The following is a 25,707-nucleotide window of genomic DNA, read 5'->3' on the forward strand; positions in this document are numbered from 1 at the left end:
AAACGGATCAGAATAACTGATGACAGGCACGCTGTGGGGAAAAAATATTTTTCTTTTCAAATATGAGTTGCCTGGTATGTTGTCTTCATTTCATCTAATATTAGTTTATTGTCTTTCTTATTACTAAAAACTCCTCTCTTATGCGTGGAGAAGTATATTTCACTTAGATACCACAGTGCATGTATCTGTAGTTATCATGATCTGCATTATTTGCATTATTTTAATTTGTTTGTGACTAAAAATTGAGAAAAACTTCAATTTTGACGTTGAATGCCTGGTGTTGAATCACCCTCTTCATCAAACTCCAGCGGTAGCTTGCAGGATATCATGGAGATGTAGTTATCGTATTAATTTATTGTCCAATTGTATAAAATCATATACACAACATTCAAATGGAAAGTGGCCAAAATGATTTTCACTCCCATTCATAAATGTGAGATATCTTTTTGGAATGTTGTTAATAGCCGCTATTTGCAAAAGATTAGTCCAGAAGTGAAGACCAAAGAAATTTGATCGTCATTAGCGTAATAATATATAATTTGGTGTTTTTTTCTTGACAATAGTTATGCAAGCATGGAATACGCAGAGATTTGAACATTAATTCCGTTATAGGTGGAAATAAAGAGTGATAAATATTGAATAGCTTTCCTTTTAATGAAGGGAAACACTATTTTAATATGATTTCTATCCCGGAAAAATGCAAAATACATATATTAGCTCTATTTGGTAAAATATTCTTGTGGTACACGTTAAAAAAATCTGGTTGTTTCCTTCACAATTTAGTTAAATACATACACAGGTCGGCATTTTCATAAAAAACATTCAGCTTAACATCCTCACTTTTATTGAATTTGGAAATGGATGTTATCTCAGCGGGAATGAGTTCTACTAGTGATAGTTTTCAACCCATGACAGTATGCAGCCCACCCATATCACCGGTCAGTAATATATAATAAAAATCTTTTTTTATAAGAAAGTATAGTAGACCAGGTTTTGTCGTAAAAAAGGGATTTTACGGCTTTACTCAGAAATGGTAGGCTCATACTTCTGCAAAACATCATCTATATGCACAATAATGTGGTGTGCCGTGGTAGTTCAGTGGTTAGAACACTAGGTTAGCGAGCGGAGGACTCGAGTTCGATTCCGGGTGACCCCCCTGGGCTTTCCCATCCTCACCCAAGATCTGCGATGTTCCTGATGAATCCCAGGTGGTATAGGAAGAATAACTAACTGGTTTCCCAACCCTGGTGTCTGAATTTCTCATGCCAAATAAGGCTTAGTGGGAGGTGATATCTAATCTTACTGAACAAATCAACCTTTAAGTTAAATTTGTCAAACTTTGAAACAGTGAAAATTAAGTTTTCTTTGACAGATAAAAATACATTTGTAATAAAAAAATAATGAGTACTTGGACCCGCCTATATTTAGTCGTTAAAAGATATAGGTTCTGTGTTTAATAGATTTGCTAAAAATATTGTTCTGGTTGATTCTCATCTTAAGCTATAATAATATCAATTGATTTCTCAGCCAAAGCCCGAAAATACGCCTGTGTATGGGACATGATTGTACGAGGATAAGTCAATAAAAAAGTCGCATGCGTCAGTAAGACAAACGCAGAAGCTGTGATGAACATTTCATTGAGAACGCTATGAACATCCACCGTACAGTCCCGACTTAGCTCCGAGTTATTTTCATCTCTTCGAATCCCTAAGAGGTCATTTGATCGGACGACGTAAGTAAAATGATGTTTTCATAGTCCAAGAGGTTACTTGTTGGCTGTGACAGTAAACAAAATACTTCTTCGCTGGTGGCTGTCAAGGACTCCTAAAGAGATGGGATTAGTATCTGATTATACAAGTTAAATATGTAGATAAGTGAAATAAATTTCTGAGAGAGACGTAAATTAATATTGCCTTTATCCTATTTTGCGAGTTATTTATTTACTTACCCTCGTAGATGTAATCTGTAAGTCTAGAAAGGTACCTAATATTCATCAAAATATTCAGCTTAGTGGCCGAATATTTTGTATGATTCGATGGTATTTTTCAGTGTCTTAAACACAGCTACCGACCGAGGTTAATAGAGTAGGTCACCTTAAGAAAGCCTTACTTGTAAAACATAGACTCGTATTAATTTGAGGATCAATGAGAGAACGGTATTCCGAATATGAGGAAAGCTAAGAGTAGATAACTTCGGATGGTCAAATGGAAGGTAGCGCTGCTGCACAAAATTAAGGTAGAGGTATAAAAGGATTGGAGGAAAATACAAAGCTTATATTAATTGCATAAGTTATTTATTTAGAGCAGTCAATAAATACAGTTGAACAACGAAGCTTGCATTTGTTGTCGATTCCCATGAACATATCTGCTGGAACAAAGCGAGTCTTTAAATATTACATTCACAAGGCACCATTTACTACAAAACTTGCGCTTGGCGCATGAAATTGAAGGAAATAATAGCGGTTAAACATGCAAAAATTGGGCATATTTGCATATTTCAGGTGATGAATAATACCTACTTTGATGTTCGGGTAGTAGAAATAGAGGACTTGGACAACGCATTGTTTGGGAAGCCCATAAGGTTGTCTAGTAAGATAAGACTATCGGTCTGTTCCGGCAGATTCGCAGGAGGAATGAAGATGACTAGGCGTAGACAATTTTTTGGTGGACGGGGGCAACGGCCAGGGTGGATGGTTGGTAGGAAAAGTGGGAGGTGCTGTAAGAGAGGGGAGAGGAGACCACTTTGGTGAGTGCGGGGGCGGCGAGGACCTTGGCGACGGGGGCGTGATAGGCGATGGGGGCGTGGTAAGCTAGGGGAGCGTGGTAGACTGCGGCTACTTTAGCGGGCTGGGGGGCAGGGGCCTTGGGTGGCTCGGGGGCCTTGGCCTTGGGCTGGGGGATGACAATGTCGGTGGGTTCCATGTTGACGACAGCGTTGAATCCGTTGACGTCGTCGGCGGTGTACTCGACCGTGCGCTTAACGCCATCGGGGTCCACGACGCTGTAGCTTCCCTTCACGACTCCGTTCTCGAGGCTTTGGCTCTGGGTCTTGGTGTCACCGGTCTCGGCGTCCTTAACATCGTAGGAGAAGTTGTAAGATGGGTTGGGGTCGATCTCGTCGTCCTCCTCGGCGGCCTTGGGGGCTGGCTGGGGTTTGGCGGGTGCCGGGGCTGGTGCGGCTTTGGCGACCACGGCGATAGGTGCGTGGTAGGCGATCGGTGAGTGGTAGGCAAGGGGGGTGTGGTAGGCGACAGGGCTGCCGATGTAACCTGCGCTGGCAACTGCCACGAGGGCGGCGAGGGCAAAAAGCTGAAAGAGACAAAATCATTGTCATTCTCTCTATAATATGGATGATTAATTAATAAAATACTAATTATCGATTGATTAAAATTAATTTATTTTATGGGCATTATTTTAAGCGTGGTAATGCATCTACAAGATGCATTACCCCGCTATCGCTGATTATCGTTCTCGTCATTACCGCCGATTGATGCGTAATGAAGTATGAATGAATCTTCTTTAGAGAAAATTTCATCTATCGCTGATATTGAAACATGAACCGTTTTTCTCAGACGTGATTCTTTGGCGCATGCAAGCGTACTGTTTCATCGAGTGTCAGTCGAGCACCATTATAATGATGAAGTAAAGGTTTCTATAGTGTCCTATGGATATCAACTCTATAATCAAAGAATCCAGGTTTTAGTTCTGTTTACAGGGTTATCTCCAATCTGCATTTGGTAATAAATAGATTTTTTTCAGCTATGAATTCTTCGTATGGGTCAAGTATTTTGACGGTAGTATGTTGAAATGATTTTCCAAAGTAAGACTCAACATTTCCAAGTTTTTAAAACATCTTGATCATTTCATTTCAATAGTGAATTGACGCAAATTGTGACAAACGTAGTCTTGAAGTATTTTTTTTTTACCGAAACGGTCCGGTGAATTTATTAAGATTTCTCAGGATCTTTGAGTTGATCCCTCTTTGCGGTTTGTTATAATCGGCACTCACCTTAAGTGACATGTTGGTCTGGTTTGCGTTCCTGTCTCAGAAGGATCTGTCTTCTTGATCCTTTGGGTCATCCTTTTATACCCATCCGGGCATATTTTTTTTCTTTCGGTGGCTGGCCTCCACCCTGTCGCCACGACCCCCCCTCTCCTTGGGGTCCTCCTCCCAAACTTACTCCCCGTACTCTCCTTTCATTTTTTTTCATTTTCTTTTCGTTTCGCAACACCGTACGGATGCATTTTCCCCAACTCGTTCGTCTATGGCCCCGGCGATCTACATACCGCCCTCGACTCCTCCCGAAAGCACACTGACCTTCGCCCAACTTCGAGAGCACATCTTGTTTTCATCTCCTCACCATTCGTGACATTTAGACTCGCCGTGTTTTTTTAAAAGTCATAAATCCTTGGTTTATAATTCTTGCTCTACATGTGTTCCCACTGAATTACGTATTCCACGAGATGTTGAGATTTTTTCCCCAGTTACAAGTCCGGTTTCCATCCCGAGTGATTATGCTAATTCTGCAGGGTCTGTGTGCTGCCGACGGGTTTCATGGAATGGAGCCATTTAAGATTGATGAGCAGTGTTACGTTAGTCATCTTTGCAGTGCCATCATATTGCTGTGATAGGCGTTACTGCCTGTGATATTGATTTGCATTCATCTCATCATTGGTTTGTTGCGTCAATGTGAGAATGTGATGTGAAGATGAGAAGTGATAAAATAGCCTGTGGTGGTGCTGTGAAACTTTAATTTGTTTTATTTTATCAATGCAAACTTTTTTTAAAAATTGTGTTTTTTAAAAATTAAAAAGAAATATTTGATTACATGCATGCTTGGTTTAAAAAATATATGGTGGAACATAAAAGAGTATATTTAGTCAAATTAAAGGCCAACTCTGCACTTTACTGTTATTATAATGCTAAGTGTGAGAAAACGGGAATTTGAATCTGTTGGCTTCGCAGTATTTTTTTATGGGAACAAATTTTAATAACTTTATTGGTGATGAAAATTCAACCCTGTTACTTCTTTTTCAGGAAAGATTTCTGTTGTTCTGATTTGTTTTCGCGTTGAAAGTGATCCTCTCGTGCTTATTTTTAACATGTTACTGGGTATTTGAATTTCATATAATTTCTCAGCTGAAGGTTCTTTTTTTGCTACTTCACCCATACCTTTTATGCAAAAAGAGTTTTAAAAAATACGAGGAAGGATATTTCTCTATGTGATGACTATGAAATGTTCATGATGATAGAAAATCCTTTATACTTGCTTTGGTCGAAGACTTTAAATTCAATCTCGTCAAGTTTACCAGTTCATATACGCCCGCAATACGACCTGATAGTCGCTCACAGTGTGCCGTATTGCTATTATTTTTTCAAACTGCCTGACGTTGGCAAGTGATGTTATTTTAGTCAATGTAAGCGTATATTGTTAGGGTAAATCATAGATAAAGGAGAGTAGTTGCGTTGCGTAAAGTATTTACCCATATTTCTCCTTTTTACATGGGTTTGTAGCCGTCTCGTCCTTCGTCTCGTCGCAGCAGACAACGTTAAACGCCCAAATTATTTGATTTAGGAGACTTCTTTTCTTTCAATATTCTCTTCGACAATATCTAATTCTTCCCGACTTCCCTTTCCTAATTTCTCCCGCGACTTCCTCTCTTCAATTCATCATTCACGAATAGTCGCTTGCGTGTTCTTTTGTCCCTGGCACTCCTGCCACATATTAATCATCACGAGAAATTTCGGCAATATTTACCTGAGAGTATCGACGTTTGTTCCTTCCTCTTTCATTCTATTCTTTGTGATCTCTTTAATCAGTATTATGATTCGACTCTCATCTATTCTCTCAAAATGCCTGAGCCATCAAAATATTTATCTTTCTCCTTAGTTTTTTTACAGCAATTATGGATTATGATGCTTGAACATGGAGTGAATCGACGTGTCATAGTTAATATCTTGCAAATTATTAATTCACTTACTCATTGGTTTACCTTTCCACAATTAGTACTAAAACTAGCAAGTATAAAAAGAAACGGTTGAATGAGAAAGGAAAATACGATTGTTCTCTGCATGAGACATTCCATTGTGAGGGAAAAACGGTCGAAGTTGCACTTTGGAATCATTTATAAGCGCACTGTGGCAATAAAATGGTGTGGGAACATAGAAAGTGAGATGTGAAAAAGGTCCTCAACCCATCACAGGGTTAAGTTAATTTTGTGGAAAAAATAACGATAGTTCAGAGTGTTCATAAAAACAGTTTATTTATATTACAATTGCAAAAGTAAGGAACTTTATGAACAAAAATTAAACTATTGAAATGGAGACATTCAGATTGCATTTGGGTGAAACAATCACTGGTAACATTCAAGTGTTTACGTAAAAAAGACATGTTCCTGTGCAGAACACCCATAATATACGAAATAACTTGAAAAAACCTCGCCGAAATCAATCTTTCATCTTTTTAGGTTACAGGGCAGGTCCTTAAGTGGATTCGGTCGTCCTTAAATCCTCCAGTTTCGAGCAGCAGGCTGTCCTCGACCGTAGGTGTCGCGTGTATTCTGGTCTGGTTAGACGATCTCTGAAAAAACTTATAAGGGAATGACAGTCAAACTCAAGGGCTCCGCGAGTCCAAGGGCTTGAGGGTATCAACCAACCATAAGATATGCTTGTAATTTTGTCATTTTGTCATGTCTGTTTTTTATTCATTGGGCAAAATTGAAATTGTTCAGTTTTCGATTTTTTAACGAACAAATAAAACTGGTTAGTTGATAATATCATTTACGTATGTATGGCTTTTGTGATTACTCTGGAATGGGTTTGAGATCAGGTTAGGGAAGACTACTTCCGAGTAAGACTACGGAAAGACTGTATTTGCTATATATATATATATATATATATATATATATATATATATATATATATATATATATATATATATATATATATATATATCTGTGTTACGTCTACGAAAGCATATATATATATATATATATATATATATATATATATATATATATATATATATATATATATATATACAAAAATATCACAATCAATGGAAAAGGAAAGGGATATAGGAAGGAAAATAGTTTGGTGGCCACTTTCTTTCAGAAAAGATAACTACTTAAGGCAAATAGTACATGTACAGTCAAGACAAGGGAGCGATTCATTAATCCTCATATATGTGGTCTAATATTCCATTATTGTATGAAGTCGGCAATATGGCAGAGAAATTAAGATTAATGGCAGTAGAATTTTTATTTACGAAAAAATGATGAAAATAAAATAGATATACCATATACAGGGTAACAAAGGAGTGCTGCGAACTGCGGGGAAGCAAGATGTTCATAGAAAGCACTCGAAAGAAAAATAAGAAGGCTAGTTGGGAGAATCTTAGGTAAAAAAGGTTGATTAAAACCATGATCAAAGGAAACATGTGGAAAACGAATTTCATAGGAAGAATAACAATGAGCAACGTGCGAGAAGGAATAAAGGGAAAATATCAGTGTAAGCAGCCACTAGGTAATGAAGAGATTGCCCGGAAACATAGTGTTGTCGAAAAGTAGGATCCGCCCAATTTTCGGATTTTGAAACCCATGATAATGAAGATTAAAAAATTACATAACTTCTCAGTATTGTACACTAAATGCCAGAAAACTGAAACGTATGGTCGGCCTATAGGTTTCTCTGGGACCTAAAGATAAACATGTAAAGCGAGGGAATTAGTAATCAAACTTCAACATTGGAAGATAGTCATTAACCGATATTAGATATGTCATCATAGTTAGGAAAAAAACACGGTTCTGTTTGATTGAGCTTTATTTATATAAATAAATGATCAGTACATCGCTTCCAGGGTTCGTAGGCTGGATAAATAGGTAGAGTATAAGGTCCCAGCGCTGGTCCTAGTAGATGATCTTGTGGTGGACGGGTGCTCCCAGGCCGTATGTGGACGTGGTGTAGGAGATCTTGGCCACGGGGGCGGACAGGACCTTAGTGACGGGGGCGTGGTAGGCAAGGGGAGCAGCGTGGTAGGCAAGGGGAGAGGCCTTGTAGGCGAGGGGAGCGGCGTGGTAGGCAAGGGAGGCAAGGGGAGAGGCCTGGTAGGCGAAGGGAGCGGCGTGGTAGGCGATGGGAGAGGCACGGTAGAAGGCGGGGGCGACGATGGCCTTAGTGGCGACAGGGGCGGCGGGCTTCACGGGCTCTGGAGCGGGGGCCTCCTCCTTGGGTGGCTCGGGGGCCTTGGCCTTAGGTGCGGGAATGACGACGTTGCTGGGCTCCATGTTGACGACGGCGTTGAATCCGTTGACAGCGTCGGCGGTGTACTCGACGGTGCGCTTAACGCCATCGGGGTCCACGACGCTGTAGCTTCCCTTCACGACTCCGTTCTCGAGGCTCTCGCTCTGGGTCTTGGTGTCTCCGGTCTCGGCATCGCTGACGTCGTAGGAGAAGTTGTAAGCGGGGTTGGGGTCGACTTCGTCGTCCTCGGCAGCGGGGGCGGCTTCCTTAGCGGGTGCGGGAGCTGGTGCGGGGGCCGCGGTGGTGGTGACCGGTGCTTCGGCCTTCGCCACGGCGAATGGAGCTTGGTAGGCGAGAGGAGAGTGGTAGGCGAGGGGAGCGTGGTAGGCTAAGGGGGCGTGGTAGGCGAGGGGCGAGCGGTAGGCAAGGGGGGAGCCGTAGTAGGCGGGTGCGGCGACCCTGGTGACTGTCGGTGCCAAGACGTGGCTGGTGGTGGCACTGATGACACCTCCTCCACCGATGAATCCGGCGTTGGCCACTGCCGCGAGGGCAGCGAGGGCGAAAAGCTAGCGAACGAAAATTATTGAAAGAATTATCATTTGAAAATAAAGTATTGTGAAATTAAATTTTTCTTTCTTTCTCTGATTCGTTAATTTTGAGCACATTAAATTACGTTTCCAGGTTCAATATTATCGCTCTTAAATTTGCTTGAATGTAATTCCTGAGAGCATTCTTCAGCTTGTCAGTGGATGGTGATTCGATAACCTCCAGTGGATTAATTGTGGAAATAGTTGAATTTTTTTTTACAAAGCAATAATTTTTTTAGTAGGTAAAAATCTAAGTGTGTGGGTATTCATTGCAATAAGAAATCAATTAGCTCACATTTTGATGTTTAATACATTAATCGAAAGAATGCTTAAGCAATGAAATGATCCCCTGAATCTTAAAAAAAATATGGTGCAGATCACATGTAACTATTGTGATTCAAGATATTAGCCAATAATCCTTTTTAAAATGATTCCTTTAACCCTGACTAGTTACTCCCAGTTGTTACATATAATCCTCTACTCACCGTAAAAGCCATGTTGTTCTACTTGGAAGATATCGTTCCACTGTCATATCGTCCCTTCGCCTGTGTTTATATACATGGGGGATCACCTCTCCTTCGTCTCCACCCTCTCCGAAAAAAATATTTTCTGCAACGCCCAATCACCCCCGTCCTATTCATTCCTCTTAATATTGAGACTGTTGTCCGATTTTCATCTGTTGCAATCACCCCCGTGACTTCTTTCGCTTTTATCCCCCACCGGTTTTGAATTTGCCCTGCCCAACACTTGTCCTTGATGCGATGGACATTAATTATCACTCCTGGCATCCGAGGACTCCCTACTATCTACCATTTGAACGAATTATTTGTTTTAATGTAAGCCACCTGCTCTTTTTGAATCCATTACAGATCCGCCTAGTAATCTGACTTTATACGAATTCACTTGAATGAGATCCCGCCATTGACTATTCCTTCCTAATAGTATTTCGGTGATATTGATTCCTTGCTAAGATTAGATTTTTCTAAGCTAAATGACACATCTAACATTTGTGAGTATTCCGTCATATACTGTATCTTTGTGTGTACATTTTTCGATCATATCCGACTCATCATCTATTAACATTTAAATTTTCCAAGTAAATTCAACAATATTGAGATTTTCAATTAACCAAATTCCAAAGAATCTATTTATGAAAACTTGGTAGTGAAATATTTCAAGGATGAGAATATTGCCAAAACCTTCCTGAAGGACGGATAGAATGACAAAATAGTTATTTCTGTGCCTTGCACTTGCTATTCCAGTGCCACATGTACATGTAATCACAGTGTAATGCACATGAACCATTTGTCGCTTATTTGATATTTATATATTTGAGGTTTCTATAACCTTGAGATATAATCATGTTCTAGTAGAATATTTCAACATTGTGTAAAAAATAACCCAGTTCAACTAATTTAATTTAATATGTCTCCCTTCATGTAAATACTATTTTTATTATACAATCTGATATTGAGATTAATTGTCGGAAAACTAAGTAGAACTGAATTATTTCTGGTGTTAAGTAGATTGATATTTCTACTTCATTGTACCAGCTATGTTTATAAGTATTTTTACTATAAAATGGTGATCGTTCAAATTTTCGAACATTCGATTTTAGCGTTTTGAAGTTCTGTTAAATGTTATTGTTAAAAACAGGTTAATGTAGTTCTGGTGCCGTCTGCAACCACACCCACGGGCATCTACACACATTGATATATTTGCTTTTTTAAGCTAGCATTATATTTTTATTTGCTTCATATTCCACCCAGAAACTTGCTCACTCGTTCCTCAAGACTCACCTGCACCTGTTCCTTCTTTTTAATCTCTTATGCATTCCTACCGTTCGTCAAAATTATTCTGCAAAACTACAGAATGTTATCCTCTTGCTCAGTTGCTTCTCCCTTTAAACCCACTACTCAGCTCCACTCATAACTCACCTTTCCGTATCGAGGCATATCCTTCCTTTTTTTGTTATTCTCAATAGTACGTTATCTCTGGTACAGTACTAAAGCTCTCCACCGCACCCTTAAGATCTTCGGACAGAAATTCTGCTTCTTTGACGGGCGGAAAATCCGTGCAGATAGTGTATATTCAAGCATAATACCTAATTTATTCTTGTAGTCAATTCTTATACTGTTAGTCCATAGACACATAGAGAAATCATGGTGAGATAAAGTAACCGTTTTTCACATGATACTTCACTTTCAGATCAGGACACAACCTCTTTTATACTAGTAGCTGTATCTTTGAACTTGGTATTTTTTAACAAAAAACGTTTTGCTATTTTCAAAAGTTACTTTAATAGCATTACACATCTCATTGGCACCATTTGCCCGCAATAGTCTCTAAGACTTTTTCCATTTACCCGGATGAAGGCATTCTTTTATGCCTTGTTAAATACCAGACATGTATCAAATCTAAGGCTGTGTTTTGGGAGAGCTAACTTTAGCAAAATTCAATAAAGGTAATATTTCAAAGTGCTAGTTTCCTAGGCGTTTTCAAAAGTGTTCAGTGAAGAAAGATAAATAATCAATTCGGTAATTGTGTAGGTTATTACCGCGCGGGGAAATTTCTGCATGTTTGTCCTTTCAATTGCTCTTCAAAAAGGTAAACGGATTTGAAATAAATAATGTGACGCGTAAGTAAAAATTGAAAGCTGTCCAAATATTTCAATTTACATCGTCAATGTCGGAGTGATGATATTTTTATATCGACTAATATTTTATTGAAAAGAATTCTTTTTTGATTACTGAAACATATTTACCAAAACATTCAACTCAAATTTGTTGAGAGCATTTCTGTTATGCGTCAATTTTCAATATTATTTAATGGCAGATATTTATAAATGGATTATGTCGTGATGCTTATTATGTTGAGAATACTTATTGCAAAATAAATATTGTTAGTAATAGGAGACAACTAATACGAAAATTGTATTGAGTGATTTTTGTTGTGCTACATAGTGTGAATATTCGATTATTTAGTTTTAATTGAGGTAATGAATTATTTCAAGATGCAAGAAGACTCTTTCCAAACTGTAGGAGGTGCCTATTTTCATTTGGTACTATGACTGTAAATAAAGAGTATTTTTGAGTAGTTATCACCAGGAAGATAGGATAAATTTATTAATCATAAAAGGGATAGTTATTCGTTTATGTATAATATTACTTTGTCTTTACACATTTTTTTAATTTTACATAAAAAAGTTTTCTTACGAGATTCAGTATTTCAGTATTCATAATATTTTGTAGTCTGAATTGACTGTGCTCGCAGTTTAATTTTATGACCATTTCGTAGGGAAGGGAGATATATATATATATATATATATATATATATATATATATATATATATATATATATATATATAATATTAATAATATTACCCGTTGTATCGGACACCATTTAAATTTAAAATATTCGGGAGGGTATTACATTCCATTATATTTAACGTGTACGGTATGTTGACTTCCGATATGTTTGATCTACCGGCATATCTGCTGATACAGACGATGGCTGACCAGAAAATAAGCTACGTTTCGGCCTAGCGTGGCGGTGGTTAGGGACAGAGCCACTATCTCAGTGTCTGAACGTCCCTACACCCAGTACGCATCCTGCTGTGGTAGTGTGCAGACTGTGGTTCTTCTAGTTTACTCACTGCGAACTGCGAAAATGTGCGCTGCAATAGAAAATCCCGCGAGTTGTGAAGTGCGATGTGATTGGGTTTTTACTGGCAAAAAAACACAAGACGATTGAAATTCGTAGGCAACTGCATGAAGTGTACGGAGATGGAATTATGAGTGAAGGCGGATTGAGGTAGTGATGCATTCAATTTAAAAATGGCCCCACCAATGTTCACGGCGAACACCGCCATGGCCTCATCACAGATGAACTGACAGTGAAAATCAATGAAAAAATTCGAGGAAATGGCCGATTGACGAGTGCAGATATCTCGCTGGATTTGGTTTGCAACAAAGCGCTTTGATAGTGACGCTTAATTGCATGATGGTGTAAGCAGGTGGTTAAAATGCAAGGCGGGATATGTCTTCAGAGATGGATTTGAAAATCTTATTCATCCTTATAATAAAGGCCTCAATTTGGGTGGCAACTATCAAAATAGTTTTCAAATGTGCCTTTGAAATGTATAGAATAAATCTTTGTCTTGTCCATAGGTTCATACAGGGTGTGTTCCAAAAGTAACGCTCTTATATATTTAAAGTAATTTATTGAACAGATTGGCAAAAACACTTAAAATTCTTCAAAGCACTGTCCTTGGGCCTCTGCACATTTTTTCCCGCGACTATGCCGTGACCGATAGGTGCCCTGAAAGGCATCTTGGGGGACCTCTCGCAAGGTCTTCGTCAAGGCCGATTGGATTTCTTCTATGGACGAAAAAGGTTTTCTTTTCAGGGCTGCCTTAATCCGAGGACAGAAAGAAGTGTGCTGGGGCGATGTCAGGACTATAGGAGGGTGGGGTAGCGTTGGAGCCTGGTGTTAGGCCAGGAACTCGCGGACCCGTAGCGCTTTGCGGCAAGGCGTGTTGTGGTGATGGAGTTGCCAGGTAGCGGCGATGTCTTTTCTCGTCCTGATGACCCTTTATCGGTGTCTTTCCAGCACATCTACGTGGTAGGCAGCGTTAACTGTCTATCCTTGAGGAAAAAACTCCTCATGGACAACTCCTTTACAGTCGGAAAAGACAATGAGCATTGTTTTCACTTTTGATTTGCTCATTCTTGGCTTTTTGGGCTTGGGGGACTGGTCGGTGTGGCACGCAGAGCTTTGGCGTTTTATTTCTGGGTCGTATTCAAAAACCCAGGTTTCATTACCAGGGATGACATTTTCCGAATAATCAGGTTCATTTTCAATACGTTGCAAAAGTTCACTTGAAATTTCCGCTTGGTTGGTCTTTCGTAAGACGGTCGGCGCGCAGAGGTTTACAATAACTGATGTCCTGCCGCTTCCACAGCTTCGAGAGCACTGAGACCAGTTCCGCGGCAAAACTTAGCGTTTACCCCCGCTCCTACTCCAAGTGGTTCGATCCCACTCCACGGGAAATTCAATTGCATTACTTTTGGAGCGTAACCTGTGCTTTATTTAAATACGTTAATTAGTTTCTAGACAGCCCTCTTATATGTTGTATTACTATTGGAATCTTATTTGGGACGCTATCTATGATGGTAATTATAAATTGTTGGTAACAAAATAGTACATCTTGAAAACGTCCAAAACTAACCCAATTATGCTTTTAAATTTGTTGGTATAAGTTAATTATTTATAATATATTAACTACTACGTAAATGTTTTAACTCCCATCGGAGACTTAATTTTGGCTATAAATTTTAAGGTAGTTGACACGTACTTGAAAAAATTAACCGATTTATGGAGGAAGCGCAGAACGAATTAGAGAATAGGTATTTTCTCTAAAATGTAAAGAATATGATAACTGCAGAATATGATAACTCGCATATCTGACGTAAGCCTACTTTTCTCGTTCTAAGTTGGCGCGCCTAGGTTTTTTGACTTAATTATAGTTATTCAGGTACAAAAGAATCGTTCCCTATTGAATCATTTTATATCATTGTATATTTATGAAAAGAGATGGAGAAACAAACTCAAAGTGGAAAAACGACCACAGTTTTAAAATAAAAATAAGAACGCAAAAAACAAATATAAAATATTGTTTTTTCAACCGAACTATTTTTCAATGGAACCAGCTGCCTAGAGGTTTGTTTGAGCCCTTTCCATCAAAGTTTAGGAGCTCTAAGAAGAATAAGTGCAAACCAGCCGTTGGGTGATAAACTTGTTTGATCACTGGTTATTATACCAATCTACCTAATAAAATATTGTTTGTAAGTGATGTGGATGGCGTAGGAAGTTGAGTTGAAAAAGTGAATGATTTGTAAACGGTGCGTGATTTTGAATTGAAGAGTGGATGATTATGGACAGAGAGCCGCGAAGGGCGGAGCGTTGTAGGTATGGTGTCAACCTAGACATAATGTGATGGTAAAGGTGCGGTGGGTAATCTTTAAGTGTCTTTGTACATAAGGGCATTTTGTCTCATATCTGTTCTTCTTGTGTATGTATGTACTCGTATGTGCATAGTTAGACTGATCGTTGCCACCAGGACGATTGCCTAATTGCAACGAGATTTATATAATAATAACGATATTGACGATGTGATAAAAATGGCAAAGAATTGCTTTGATTTTATGAAAAATGTGCGTAGATATTATGTCTGTCTAAGTATTTGTCGCTAAAGAAAGGATCTCACTGATATTTTTGCGCGACAAGTTCTATTGTTTAATTTAGTAACTTTGAATGCTACAAGAACAATGACATTAACATGATGAATAATTGTAATTTCCAAGTCCCGGTTAATGAGGCATTAATACTTCCTTCGGTAGAGTGCTAAAATTATTACTATTGAAGACCCTATTGTTGTAGTGACGTCGAAGGGTGAATGATTACGTCAAAATGATTCCGTAACAACTAAAACCATGAGGGAAAATTGAAAGTTGATATGTGATATCTTTGAAAGAAAAACACTAGGTAAAAATCAGGTTCTCTTTGATTTAGCTTTATTCATATAAATAAATGATCAGTACATCGGTTCCAGGGTTTGGAGGCTGGATAAATAGGTAGAATGTAGGGTTCCAGCCCTGGTTCTAGTAGATGATCTTGTGGTGGAGGGGTGCTCCCAGGCCGTATGTGGACGTGGTGTAGGAGACCTTGGCCACGGGGGCGGACAGGACCTTAGTGACGGGGGCGTGGTAGGCGAGGGGAGCAGCGTGGTAGGCAAGGGGTGAGGCCTGGTAGGCGAGGGGAGCGGCATGGTAGGCGATGGGAGAGGCACGGTAGAAGGCGGGGGCGACGATGGCCTTTGCGGCGACAGGGGCGGCGGGCTTCACGGGCTCTGGAGCGGGGGCCTCCTCCTTGGGTGGCTCGGGGGCCTTGGCCTTTGGTGCGGGAATGACGACGTTGCTGGGCTCCATGTTGACGACGGCGTTGAATCCGTTGACGGCGTCGGCGGTGTACTCGACGGTGCGCTTAACGCCATCGGGGTCCACGACGGTGTAGCTTCCCTTCACGACTCCGTTCTCGAGGCTCTCGCTCTGGGTCTTGGTGTCTCCGGTCTCGGCATCGCTGACGTCGTAGGAGAAGTTGTAAGCGGGGTTGGGGTCGACTTCGTCGTCCTCGGCGGCGGGGGCGGCTTCCTTAGCGGGTGCGGGAGCTGGTGCGGGGGCCGCGGTGGTGGTGGCCGGTGCTTCGGCCTTCGCCACGGCGAATGGAGCTTGGTAGGCCAGGGGAGTGTGGTAGGCTAGGGGAGCGTGGTAGGCGAGGGGCGAGTGGTAGGCAAGGGGGGAGCCGTAGTAAGCGGGTGCGGCGACCCTGGTGACTGTTGGTGCCAAGACGTGGCTGGTGGTGGCACTGATGACACCTCCTCCACCGATGAATCCGGCGTTGGCCACTGCCACGAGGGCGAGGACGAAAATCTACAGAAAGAAAATCATATCATATCATAGAAAAATGAAATGATGTACTATTTCAATCCAGTTTGGCATAGTTGCCGTTCGTAATTCGCAGTAATTCAAATCGTTGTCAAGAATGTAAGTTTCCAAATACGAGACATGGTTATTTCAGGATCATTACATCCAAGAAATGTTTAAAAATTATTTCTGGACGTTTACGAGGCAATAAAGCCAATGTGTCCAGTATTTGGATATGTTTCATAATTTTTCACCATCTTGGTAGTTCAATGATTGCTTAAAATTGCCCGTTCGCTTTACTCACCGTGACTGCCATGGTATACACTTGGAAGAAATTGTTCCACTGTTAAGTCTTCCCTTCGCCTTCTTTTTATATACATGGGGGGTATCCCCTCCCCTGTGTCTCACCCCACTCCGAAAAAAGTGTTCCGCCCCGCCCATTCACCCCCGCGTCTTTCATCTTCATCGGGATCTGAAGACTGTTGTCCGAATTTCATCTGTTGCAATCACCCCCTTGACTTCTTTCGCTTGTTTCTGCCACCGGTTTTAAAAATGACCTCCCCAATACTCGTCCTTGGTCCAATCGGTATTAGTTGTCGCATTTCGCGTCCGTGGCTCTCAATAATTCATCTTTATATGTCTTTCATTTAACCTCGGCTACAGTGATGGATTTTCCTCTCAGCCTTGCATTAAGTGGACGTGTCGCATTTTACATAAAATGAAATATATTTAATTTGGCACTTCCGTTGTAATTTTTATGCTTTCAACTCGCATTTGTAGTCTTCATATATTTAACCTTTGATTAAGACATATTTCCAAGATGCCCTAGTTTAATTTTTATTTGTAAATTATGTAAACTTCTTGAGTTAGCATGTTTGTTTTAAGCTCTACTTGCACTACTTTGCGCCTTATTTGCTTCATGTGCTTTGTATTATTTAATTGGCTCCTTATATTTTTAGATTTTTTAGGTATTACTTCATAGGAATTAGTTAATTGCTTACAATACCCTAGGGCATGTAGTTGTAACTGTAATTTTAATAAATATACGCACCCAGTTATTGCCGTTAATAAAAAGTTGCAGAACAATATATGCAGTATTTCCGATTACTACATTTTGTTGCTTTTCCCAAAATTTGTGTCGATTCTGATAAAAAATTCTGGCTCTAAGTAATTTCAGGAAACTAAATCTATTGAATTATTCATTTTCCCCTCTACTTTCTATCAGTATTTCAATTCTAAGATTAACTACTTGCACGCCTTAACATATTTGGGTGTAGCATCGTTCTTTTTACGTTTCAGGTATTTTTACCTTGGGCTTACTCCTTGTGCCTTCTCATCTCTTTTATCTCTCCATAGGAGTATTTATTATATCTAAATTTTTACGCAGTACTTTTAATATTTTTTTTTGTCTTGTCCCACTCCACATTTTCTTTCCATCCTCTTTGTACTTTTATCGATGCTACAATGGTAGGCTTAAATCTAATGCACACATGTTTGTAGACCGCAAACAAAATGATCTTTGAATGATGTCCTGGTGGCATATGGAATGATCATTTCTCCTAAACATGCATGCGCAGGTTTGAGGTCGTTTTATTCATCCTGAGTATTTCGATTAGAGGAAGTATGGAGACGTGTTCTAGTACTATGTCAATGCTAGTTAAACGGCGAACTGTTATCGAAATTTGACTGATGAAAAAGTGGTGACGGATGTGTTCATAGGTCTAATGTAAATCGATGGGTAGTAAATTTTCGTGGTCGCGAGTCTGGAAAAGCCATAATTTTGGATCAAACACGCAGCGGACGTCCGATCACTGCTATAGACGATAAACATCGCAAACTCGTCGAAGATTTCACACAAAATGACTGTCGAATCACTCAAAAGAGTATCGCAAACCATATTGGAATATCCAGAGAAGAGGTTTGTCGTGTTAAAGAAAACCTGGTGCCAATAATCTTGCAAAATGACAACGCTTGTCCATACATCTTGCGCACTCTGCATAACCTGAAATATGAATCTATTCCACATTCTCCTTTTTCCCCCGATTCTTTTCTTTAACTCAATGGACACCTCAAGGGTAATTATAACATCTCGGATGACGAGGTGAACGCAGCTGTCAAGCCCTGGACTGGGGAAAAGTCGGAAGAGTTTTTCAGTGACGGAATGAAATAACTTGTTACACGTTGCAAGAAATAGATAGATTTTGAAACTTAAGAGTTGTTCTTTGGCGTATTTTTGTCCGATCTTCCTCTTTGTTTTAGTTCGTGCTCTAAAAGCATGTGTGCACTACTTTTCAGCCTCCCCGCGTACTTATCTCTAATAACTTATTTTCCATTTGATCTTCAGCATCTGCATTCATCCTAAATATCTACGGCATCGGAGTGTTCTCATACATTTTCAAAAGTCCGTTACTCCGGTCTATGGAGGAAGTTTATGTGATGAGGGACTTCCTGGCTTCAGCTAGCTGCGCTTGGTATTCGTCAAGATATATCCATCCCTTTTGGAACTGCTCTTGAGAGAGTAGGGAGATTCCACTTTAGCTCTATTCTTATCTCTTAACAAAACACCTGAAAGGATCGCGGTGTCGTTAATGTGTCCTTTCTTAATTCTTGCATTTTGATGATTTAATACCATTGACAAACATTCTTCAAGAATGTATTATTAACCCTTCCATTCGTTTACTAAATGGTACCAGTGGACGTTGAATCCTTTTTTAATTTCTTTGTATTCTGTGCATACATATTCTATTATTATTATTGTGTCTGTTTATCTCATTCCGGCAACTTGATTTTCTTGAGTAGGCAGATTATTTTTCCGTCACTGTGATACATGTTTCTATCAGTAATATGTGCAGTTGTCCATTCGGAATTTTCAAAGGTCTCCCCCAAGTCCAAAACTGCCTTAAGCAAGGTCTTGTGGATTTTTGTAGTGTTTTTCTATCAACATCTTTAGATAGTGTATGACCATCCCCTATCCTGTATTCGTCCTAAATTCATAATGGCCTCCCGACCATCAGTCTTCAATATCTCTTATATTCGACTAATTCTTTGTCTTAGTTTGATGGATGTATAATATATTAAAGTCAAGTTTCTGTATGTCACACATCTCTCGCTTCCCGTTTTCTTCGATATTGCAATCATTAAAATGTAGTCGAATTCCTTCCACGAGTTTGCTTTTTCATTGTCGTCTCTGATTATTCGCAACGGGCTATCCTTGGCTTAACACCCAAGCACCGTGGTGATTTCTCCGCTAATTTTGTGTGCTCCGGGCGCCTTGAGTATTTCTTTAGGTCTTTCAATGCTCCGGCGATTTCACTCTTCACCTTACTAGGGCCATGGTCGCCCTCGTTCATTCTCATCTGCCATTCGGCCATCTTCCAAAGATTCCTGTCCTTGATACAGTTTTTCGATGTTCTCCCTCCATCCCTTTTCCGCGAATTTTTCTCTTAGCATGCTCCAATTTGCACCTTTGGCCTTTAGACATCTCTTTTACCTCTTACAAAAGTGGTTTTCCGTTAGCTGTTTCGGTGTTTTCGATATTCACCTTCCTACGTACCATTATCGTAGATGTTTATTTCGCTTTGGTCAAATTCCAGCATTTTTGATACATTATTTTCCTTCTTTACACTCCTTATATTAGTTGCGCTTTATAACGGGACTACTTTTCTTAAAATGACCAAACGACGTAGCGCACTTCTTTCATACTCTTTTACTACCGACGGAACAAATTCACTCTCTTTCATGGTCAACAATATTTCTACCAACCCTATCTCCTACGTGTTGACCGCTACGTCCGCAGTTTCCACATCTGTGTATTTACTCGTATATCGAAATTTAGCTTCCAAATTATACACTTGGAGGAGTACAGGTTGGCAAAATATAATTTTAATAGCCTTAAATTAATACTTTTTTATTAACTCCTCATTCTTTAAAAAAACGATGTATCCCTGCGTCTTATTTTTATCATAAATCCTACCATTTGTAACCAAAATCTTACAAATCAAACTTACGTGTAATATTCCGATTTTGCTTATATTTCTGCGTTAAAACCAATAATACATGAATTGATCCCTATTAAATTAATAAAACTCGTCTATTACGCGACATTTCAGGAATTTAAAATTAAATACTCTAATATCTAATACCTCACGTATCAGCTATTCAGTACCCTGATATGCAGACATTGGGCATCACTTTGAGTTTTATCTTTTCCTCAGTGAATGGGGTTATGTTTAAACTTATGTGTTCGATAGTTTCTGGCTCAGTTTTGTGGGAGTTCATGTTCCTTAAATGAAAAGCCCAATATTATTTTACTGTTCTTTAAATGAAGAACACAATGTATTTTTCCATTGTTCTCTAAGAACAGTTGGAAAGTTCATTGGGTTCTTCATTTAATGCTACTCTTCTCCTCATTTATAATACCCACCTCAATCATGTCATTATAGCCAACGATTAACGTGTAACAAATAATGATTACCTTGGACCTTTGATTTCACGCATCGTTTGAAACGGTTCTTTATTTGAAACCATTTGCATACGATTCCATTAATTTCTACGCTTTCCATTTCTTTCCTAATTCATTTTTGTAGCTATCAGGTCCTTGTCAGTGGCTCCATATTGCCGCAAAAGCGTCATGCTCTCTCTTTTTTGCCGAGTCAAATGTTTTCTGGTATAACATTCTGGTAGACCTAATTGGGAATTAAAAGGTTAATAATGTGAGAAAATTTTTGCAGCGCTCGTTGTTATACTATTTTTATGGTTTTATTTACCTCAGTATTGTACCTATTACAATTACGTCTTTGAAAATAATTTTATAGTATTTTAAAAATATATAAGGTTATGTCCATTCGAATGGTAATTATTTCCATAAATAGTTATTCAATGATGTGGCAAATGTTTTCAGCTTACACATGTCACATGTTTTTTTTTTTATAGTTTGGTTTAATAGAAAATATTAAATTGATTGTTTCATTAATCTTTAAGTTTCGCCGTGAAAGAATTGACAAAGTTTGGTGCAAGAAAAATTTGCCCAGTCTAACTTAACATTGACATCTGAAGAAGTTAATCTTTATCTAATATACGTCTGCCAAAAGGCAATAAGTAAGATTTCGCCCTGGTTTGCTTGGAATCTTTTGTTCACAGCCATTCCATCATGCTATTTTATTAAAGCAAATATCTTGGGGAAAACGATGCAAAGCAGCTTTAAAATATTTACTAAACATTTTTTTCTTGGAGCTTGTATTCAGCACATGTACTTATAATTTTGCTTCGGACTAATACATACATAAATTAGATTATTAAACATATTTTATCAATCTACTCCCTTTATTTAGCAATTTTTTCTTAAGCCAAATGTTTTTTTTGACATTTACTTCCTAATAACTGTTTGCTGGACTATTATAGTTACACTTCAAGCCTGTGAGTCGAATAATATTAAGAGCAGTTTCTCAAGATAATTTCACAACCCACCCCAAATTTCTTGATTCCAATACTTGAAGTTTTTCCTAACTTTTGCGTGGAGTAAAAAGTATCCATCATTTATATTCCTTATGATGGAGTCATTTGAAAAGTAAGATAACGTTGCTTTTAGTTCTTTTGGGCTCAGATGGAGTGAGCAGCTTGCCATCAATCATAATGCAAAAACCTCCAAGGTTTTAAAAAAAAATTTAATCTAATTATAAAATAGGTAGTGCTGAGAGATTTCTAGAATTAATGACCAATTATTACAGTAAGTATTATAAAAAATAAGGTTTAAATCATTGATTCTTAAATCGAATTTGATAGTCTTCATGACATAAAAGTTGATTCTACATTATTTATATTGCTTGGAAATAATATTTTTTAACTGACATATCCCTAATAACTTTTGAAAATTGAGAACACATGGAATCAAGGTAGAGATAAATGTATTTACGCATAGTATTCGTTGGCTCACTTAATGTAACGCAGAAGAATGAATATCACGAAAAAGGTTTGTAATTAGTTTTTAACAGTAATTTTTAAGATTTCAATATCTATATGCCTATTAAAGAGCTTAAGAATTACACATACTCTTGAGATTACTTTTGCCACAGAACATTTCCCTTTTACAGTTGATGTTGCTGGTATCACTTTTACCCCCGGGTTAACATGTAAACTATCGCCGTCATTGACCAAGCCATTGTATAGCTATTTAGGTTAATAATAAGTACGTCATCAGTGTTGTGTTAAAATTTACCATTTGGAATATTAAAAATACGCCCAAAAGGATGGAGTCACAGGGTGAAAGGTGGTATGAAGAATATTGAAATGAGGGAAAATTCAGGGTTAAAGTAAACATGATATCCACAATATGAAACAAAGGTTTTGTTTAACAGGGCTTTATTTACATAGATAAATGATCAGTTCAACGGTTGAGGGTACGGAGGCTGGATAAATAGTTAGAATATAGGGTTCCAGCCGTGGTTCTAGTAGATGATCTTGTGGTGGAGGGGTGCTCCCAGGCCGTATGTGGACGTGGTGTAGGAGATCTTGGCCACGGGGGCGGACAGGACCTTAGTGAGAGGGGCGTGGTAGGCGAGGGGAGCAGCGTGGTATGCAAGGGGAGCGGCGTGGTAGGCGATGGGAGAGGCGCGGTTAAGAATAACACATACTCTATAGACAACCTTTGCCACAGAAAAATTCCGTTTAACAGTTAATGTGTTAGATCCTCAATAGTGTTGCTGAAATTTCTCTTACCTCCGGTTTTATGCGTAAACTGTCGCCGTCATTGCCTAGCAATTGTATCGCTTTATAGGGTAATAAATACCCCATCGCGTGTTGTGTTAAAATTTATCATGTGGAATACTGAAAATACACCTGGAAGGATGGAGTCCTAGGGTAAAGGGTTGTATGAAGAACATTGCAATGACGGAAAATTTAGGGCTAAAGTTAACACGATATCCACAAGATATAACACAAGTTCTGTTTGGTAGAGCTTTATTTACATAGAAAAATAATCAGTTCATCGGTCGAGGGTTTGGAGGCGGGATAAATAGGTAGAGTGTAGGGTTTCCAGCCCTGGTTCTAGTAGATGATCTTGTGGTGGAGGGGTGCTCCCAGGCCGTATGTGGACGTGGTGTAGGAGATCTTGGCCACGGGGGCGGACAGGACCTTAGTGACGGGGGCGTGGTAGGCGAGGGGAGCGGCGTGGTAGGCAAGGGGAGAGGCCTGGTAGGCGAAGGGAGCGGCGTGGTAGGCGATGGGAGAAGCACGGTAGAAGGCGGGGGCGACGATGGCCTTTGCTGCGACAGGGGCGGCGGGCTTGACGGGCTCTGGAGCGGGGGCCTCCTCCTTGGGTGGCTCGGGGGCTTTGGCCTTTGGTGCGGGTATGACGACGTTGCTGGGCTCCATGTTGACGACGGCGTTGAATCCGTTGACGGCGTCGGCGGTGTACTCGACGGTGCGCTTAACGCCATCGGGGTCCACGACGGTGTAGCTTCCCTTCACGACTCCGTTCTCGAGGCTCTCGCTCTGGGTCTTGGTGTCTCCGGTCTCGGCATCGCTGACGTCGTAGGAGAAGTTGTAAGTGGGGTTGGGGTCGAATTCGTCGTCCTCGGCGGCGGGGGCGGCTTCCTTAGCGGGTGCGGGAGCTGGTTCGGGGGCCGCGGTGGTGGTGGCCGGTGCTTCGGCCTTCGCCACGGCGAATGGAGCTTGGTAGGCGAGGGGGGTGTGGTAGGCGAGGGGAGCGTGGTAGGCTAAGGGGGCGTGGTAGGCAAGGGGGGAGCCGTAGTAAGCGGGTGCGGTTGCAGTGATGACACGACCTCCACCGATGAATCCGGCGTTGGCCACTGCCACGAGGGCGAGGACGAAAATCTAGCGAAAGAAAAGTTGGAAGGAATCTTTAAAATAAATCAAATGGTTTTAATAAGCTGAAAATGCATTTCCCTATATAGGCTACCCTGACTATATATTGAGCATTTAAATGTTTCCTGTGTGTGATTAACCAAGAAGGAATATACCTAAGCGTCCATCGTAATAATATTTATTGGTAATTAGAGTTTGGTAAAGAAGGTACTGCAGGCTATATAAATGAAGTTTGAAATTGGCGGAACCAATTTTTTAGGGAAAGCAGTACTTTTAAAGTTAAGAGAAATTAAATGAGGGACTGATTCAATCCAGCTTGTCGTAGTTGTTGTTTCTAACTCGCAGGAATTTAAATCGTTTTCACGAAGTAAGTATCCAAATTCGAGGCATCTTATTCCGGGATCAGTACCTCCAGGAATTTTAAAAAACTCTGTCTGGACGCGTGCGAGTCCATAAAGCCAATGTGGCTGTTTATTTGGTTCTGATTCATTATCAGTCACCATTTTGGTAGTTAAATAAATTCTAATAGTTTCCCGTTCGCTTTACTCACCGTGACTGCCATGTTATCCACTTGGAAGAGTTTGTTCCACTATGCTGTCTACCCTTCGCCTTCTTTTATATACTTGTGGGTTATCCCCTCCCCTGTGTCTCCAACCTTTCTGGAAAAAATCTTCCGCCCCGCCCATTCACCCCCGCGTCTTTCATCTTCATCGGCATTTGAAGACTCCTATCCGAATTTCATCTTTTGCAATCTCCCCCGTGACGTCTTTCGCTTGTATGTTCCACCGGTTTTGAAAATGACCTCCCCAATACTCGTCCTTGGTCCAATCGGTATCAGTTGTCGCATTTGGCGTTCGTGACTCTCATTTATTCATCTTAATATATCTTTTAATTAACCTCGACTACAGTGGTTTATACACCTCACTGCCTTGCATTAGTGTTCTTGTCGTATTTTACGTGAAATGAAACATGTTTAATTTAATACTTCCGTTGTGTTTTTTATGCTTTCAACTCCCATGTATAGGTTTCATATTTTTCAGCGTTTAGTAAGAAATCATTCCAAGATACCAAATATGTTTTTTATTGTTTTAATGTCTTGATGGTATTTTTGAATCTCTACTATCACTAGTGTCACGCTTAATGTCCTAAATATGTACAGGGTTCGTCCGGAAAATAAGTGTACTGACTCCTGGGCTGGGCGCGCCGCTCCAGGCGCGCCCAGCACCGCTCTGACGGGCTGCGATTGGAGGGGGGTATGTTGGCAAGCGACGCTGAAAAAGGCAGTCGGCTCTGAGCTGTGGTGTAGTGAGGAGCTCTGTTAACGCGAACCTCCACGCTCGACCCACGTCACGGAACGCGATGCCGAAGTTTTTTGAGCAGCGTTATTCCATCAAATTTGCGGTAAAGCTTGGGAAATCGTCAACCGAAACTGTCGGTATGATTAACCAGGCTTACGGGGAGTCAGCCATGTCCAGAAACATGATGTTTCGGTGGCACAAAATGTTCGTGGAGGGCAAGAGGTCGACGACGAGTCTTCGTGAGGTTCCCGATGATGCCTTCGCGGGAGCGTTCCA

General features: G+C 40.0%; 1 protein-coding gene across 1 annotated transcript; it reads right to left on the reverse strand.

The window, feature by feature from the left end:
* Window positions 1-23,353: 23,353 nt before the first annotated feature.
* On the reverse strand, window positions 23,354-24,695 carry LOC139689270 (cuticle protein 21-like). The gene is made up of 2 exons (XM_071586360.1): window positions 24,684-24,695; window positions 23,354-24,142 (listed from the first exon to the last, which is right to left on the reverse strand). The coding sequence occupies exons 1-2, from the start codon at window positions 24,693-24,695 to the stop codon at window positions 23,354-23,356; spliced, it is 801 nt and encodes a 266-aa protein (XP_071442461.1).
* Window positions 24,696-25,707: the final 1,012 nt, after the last annotated feature.

The sequence above is a fragment of the Hetaerina americana genome, unplaced genomic scaffold (assembly GCF_022747635.1).
Source record: "Hetaerina americana unplaced genomic scaffold, ioHetAmer1.1.p SCAF_1, whole genome shotgun sequence".
NCBI classification, from domain to species: Eukaryota; Metazoa; Arthropoda; class Insecta; order Odonata; family Calopterygidae; genus Hetaerina; species Hetaerina americana.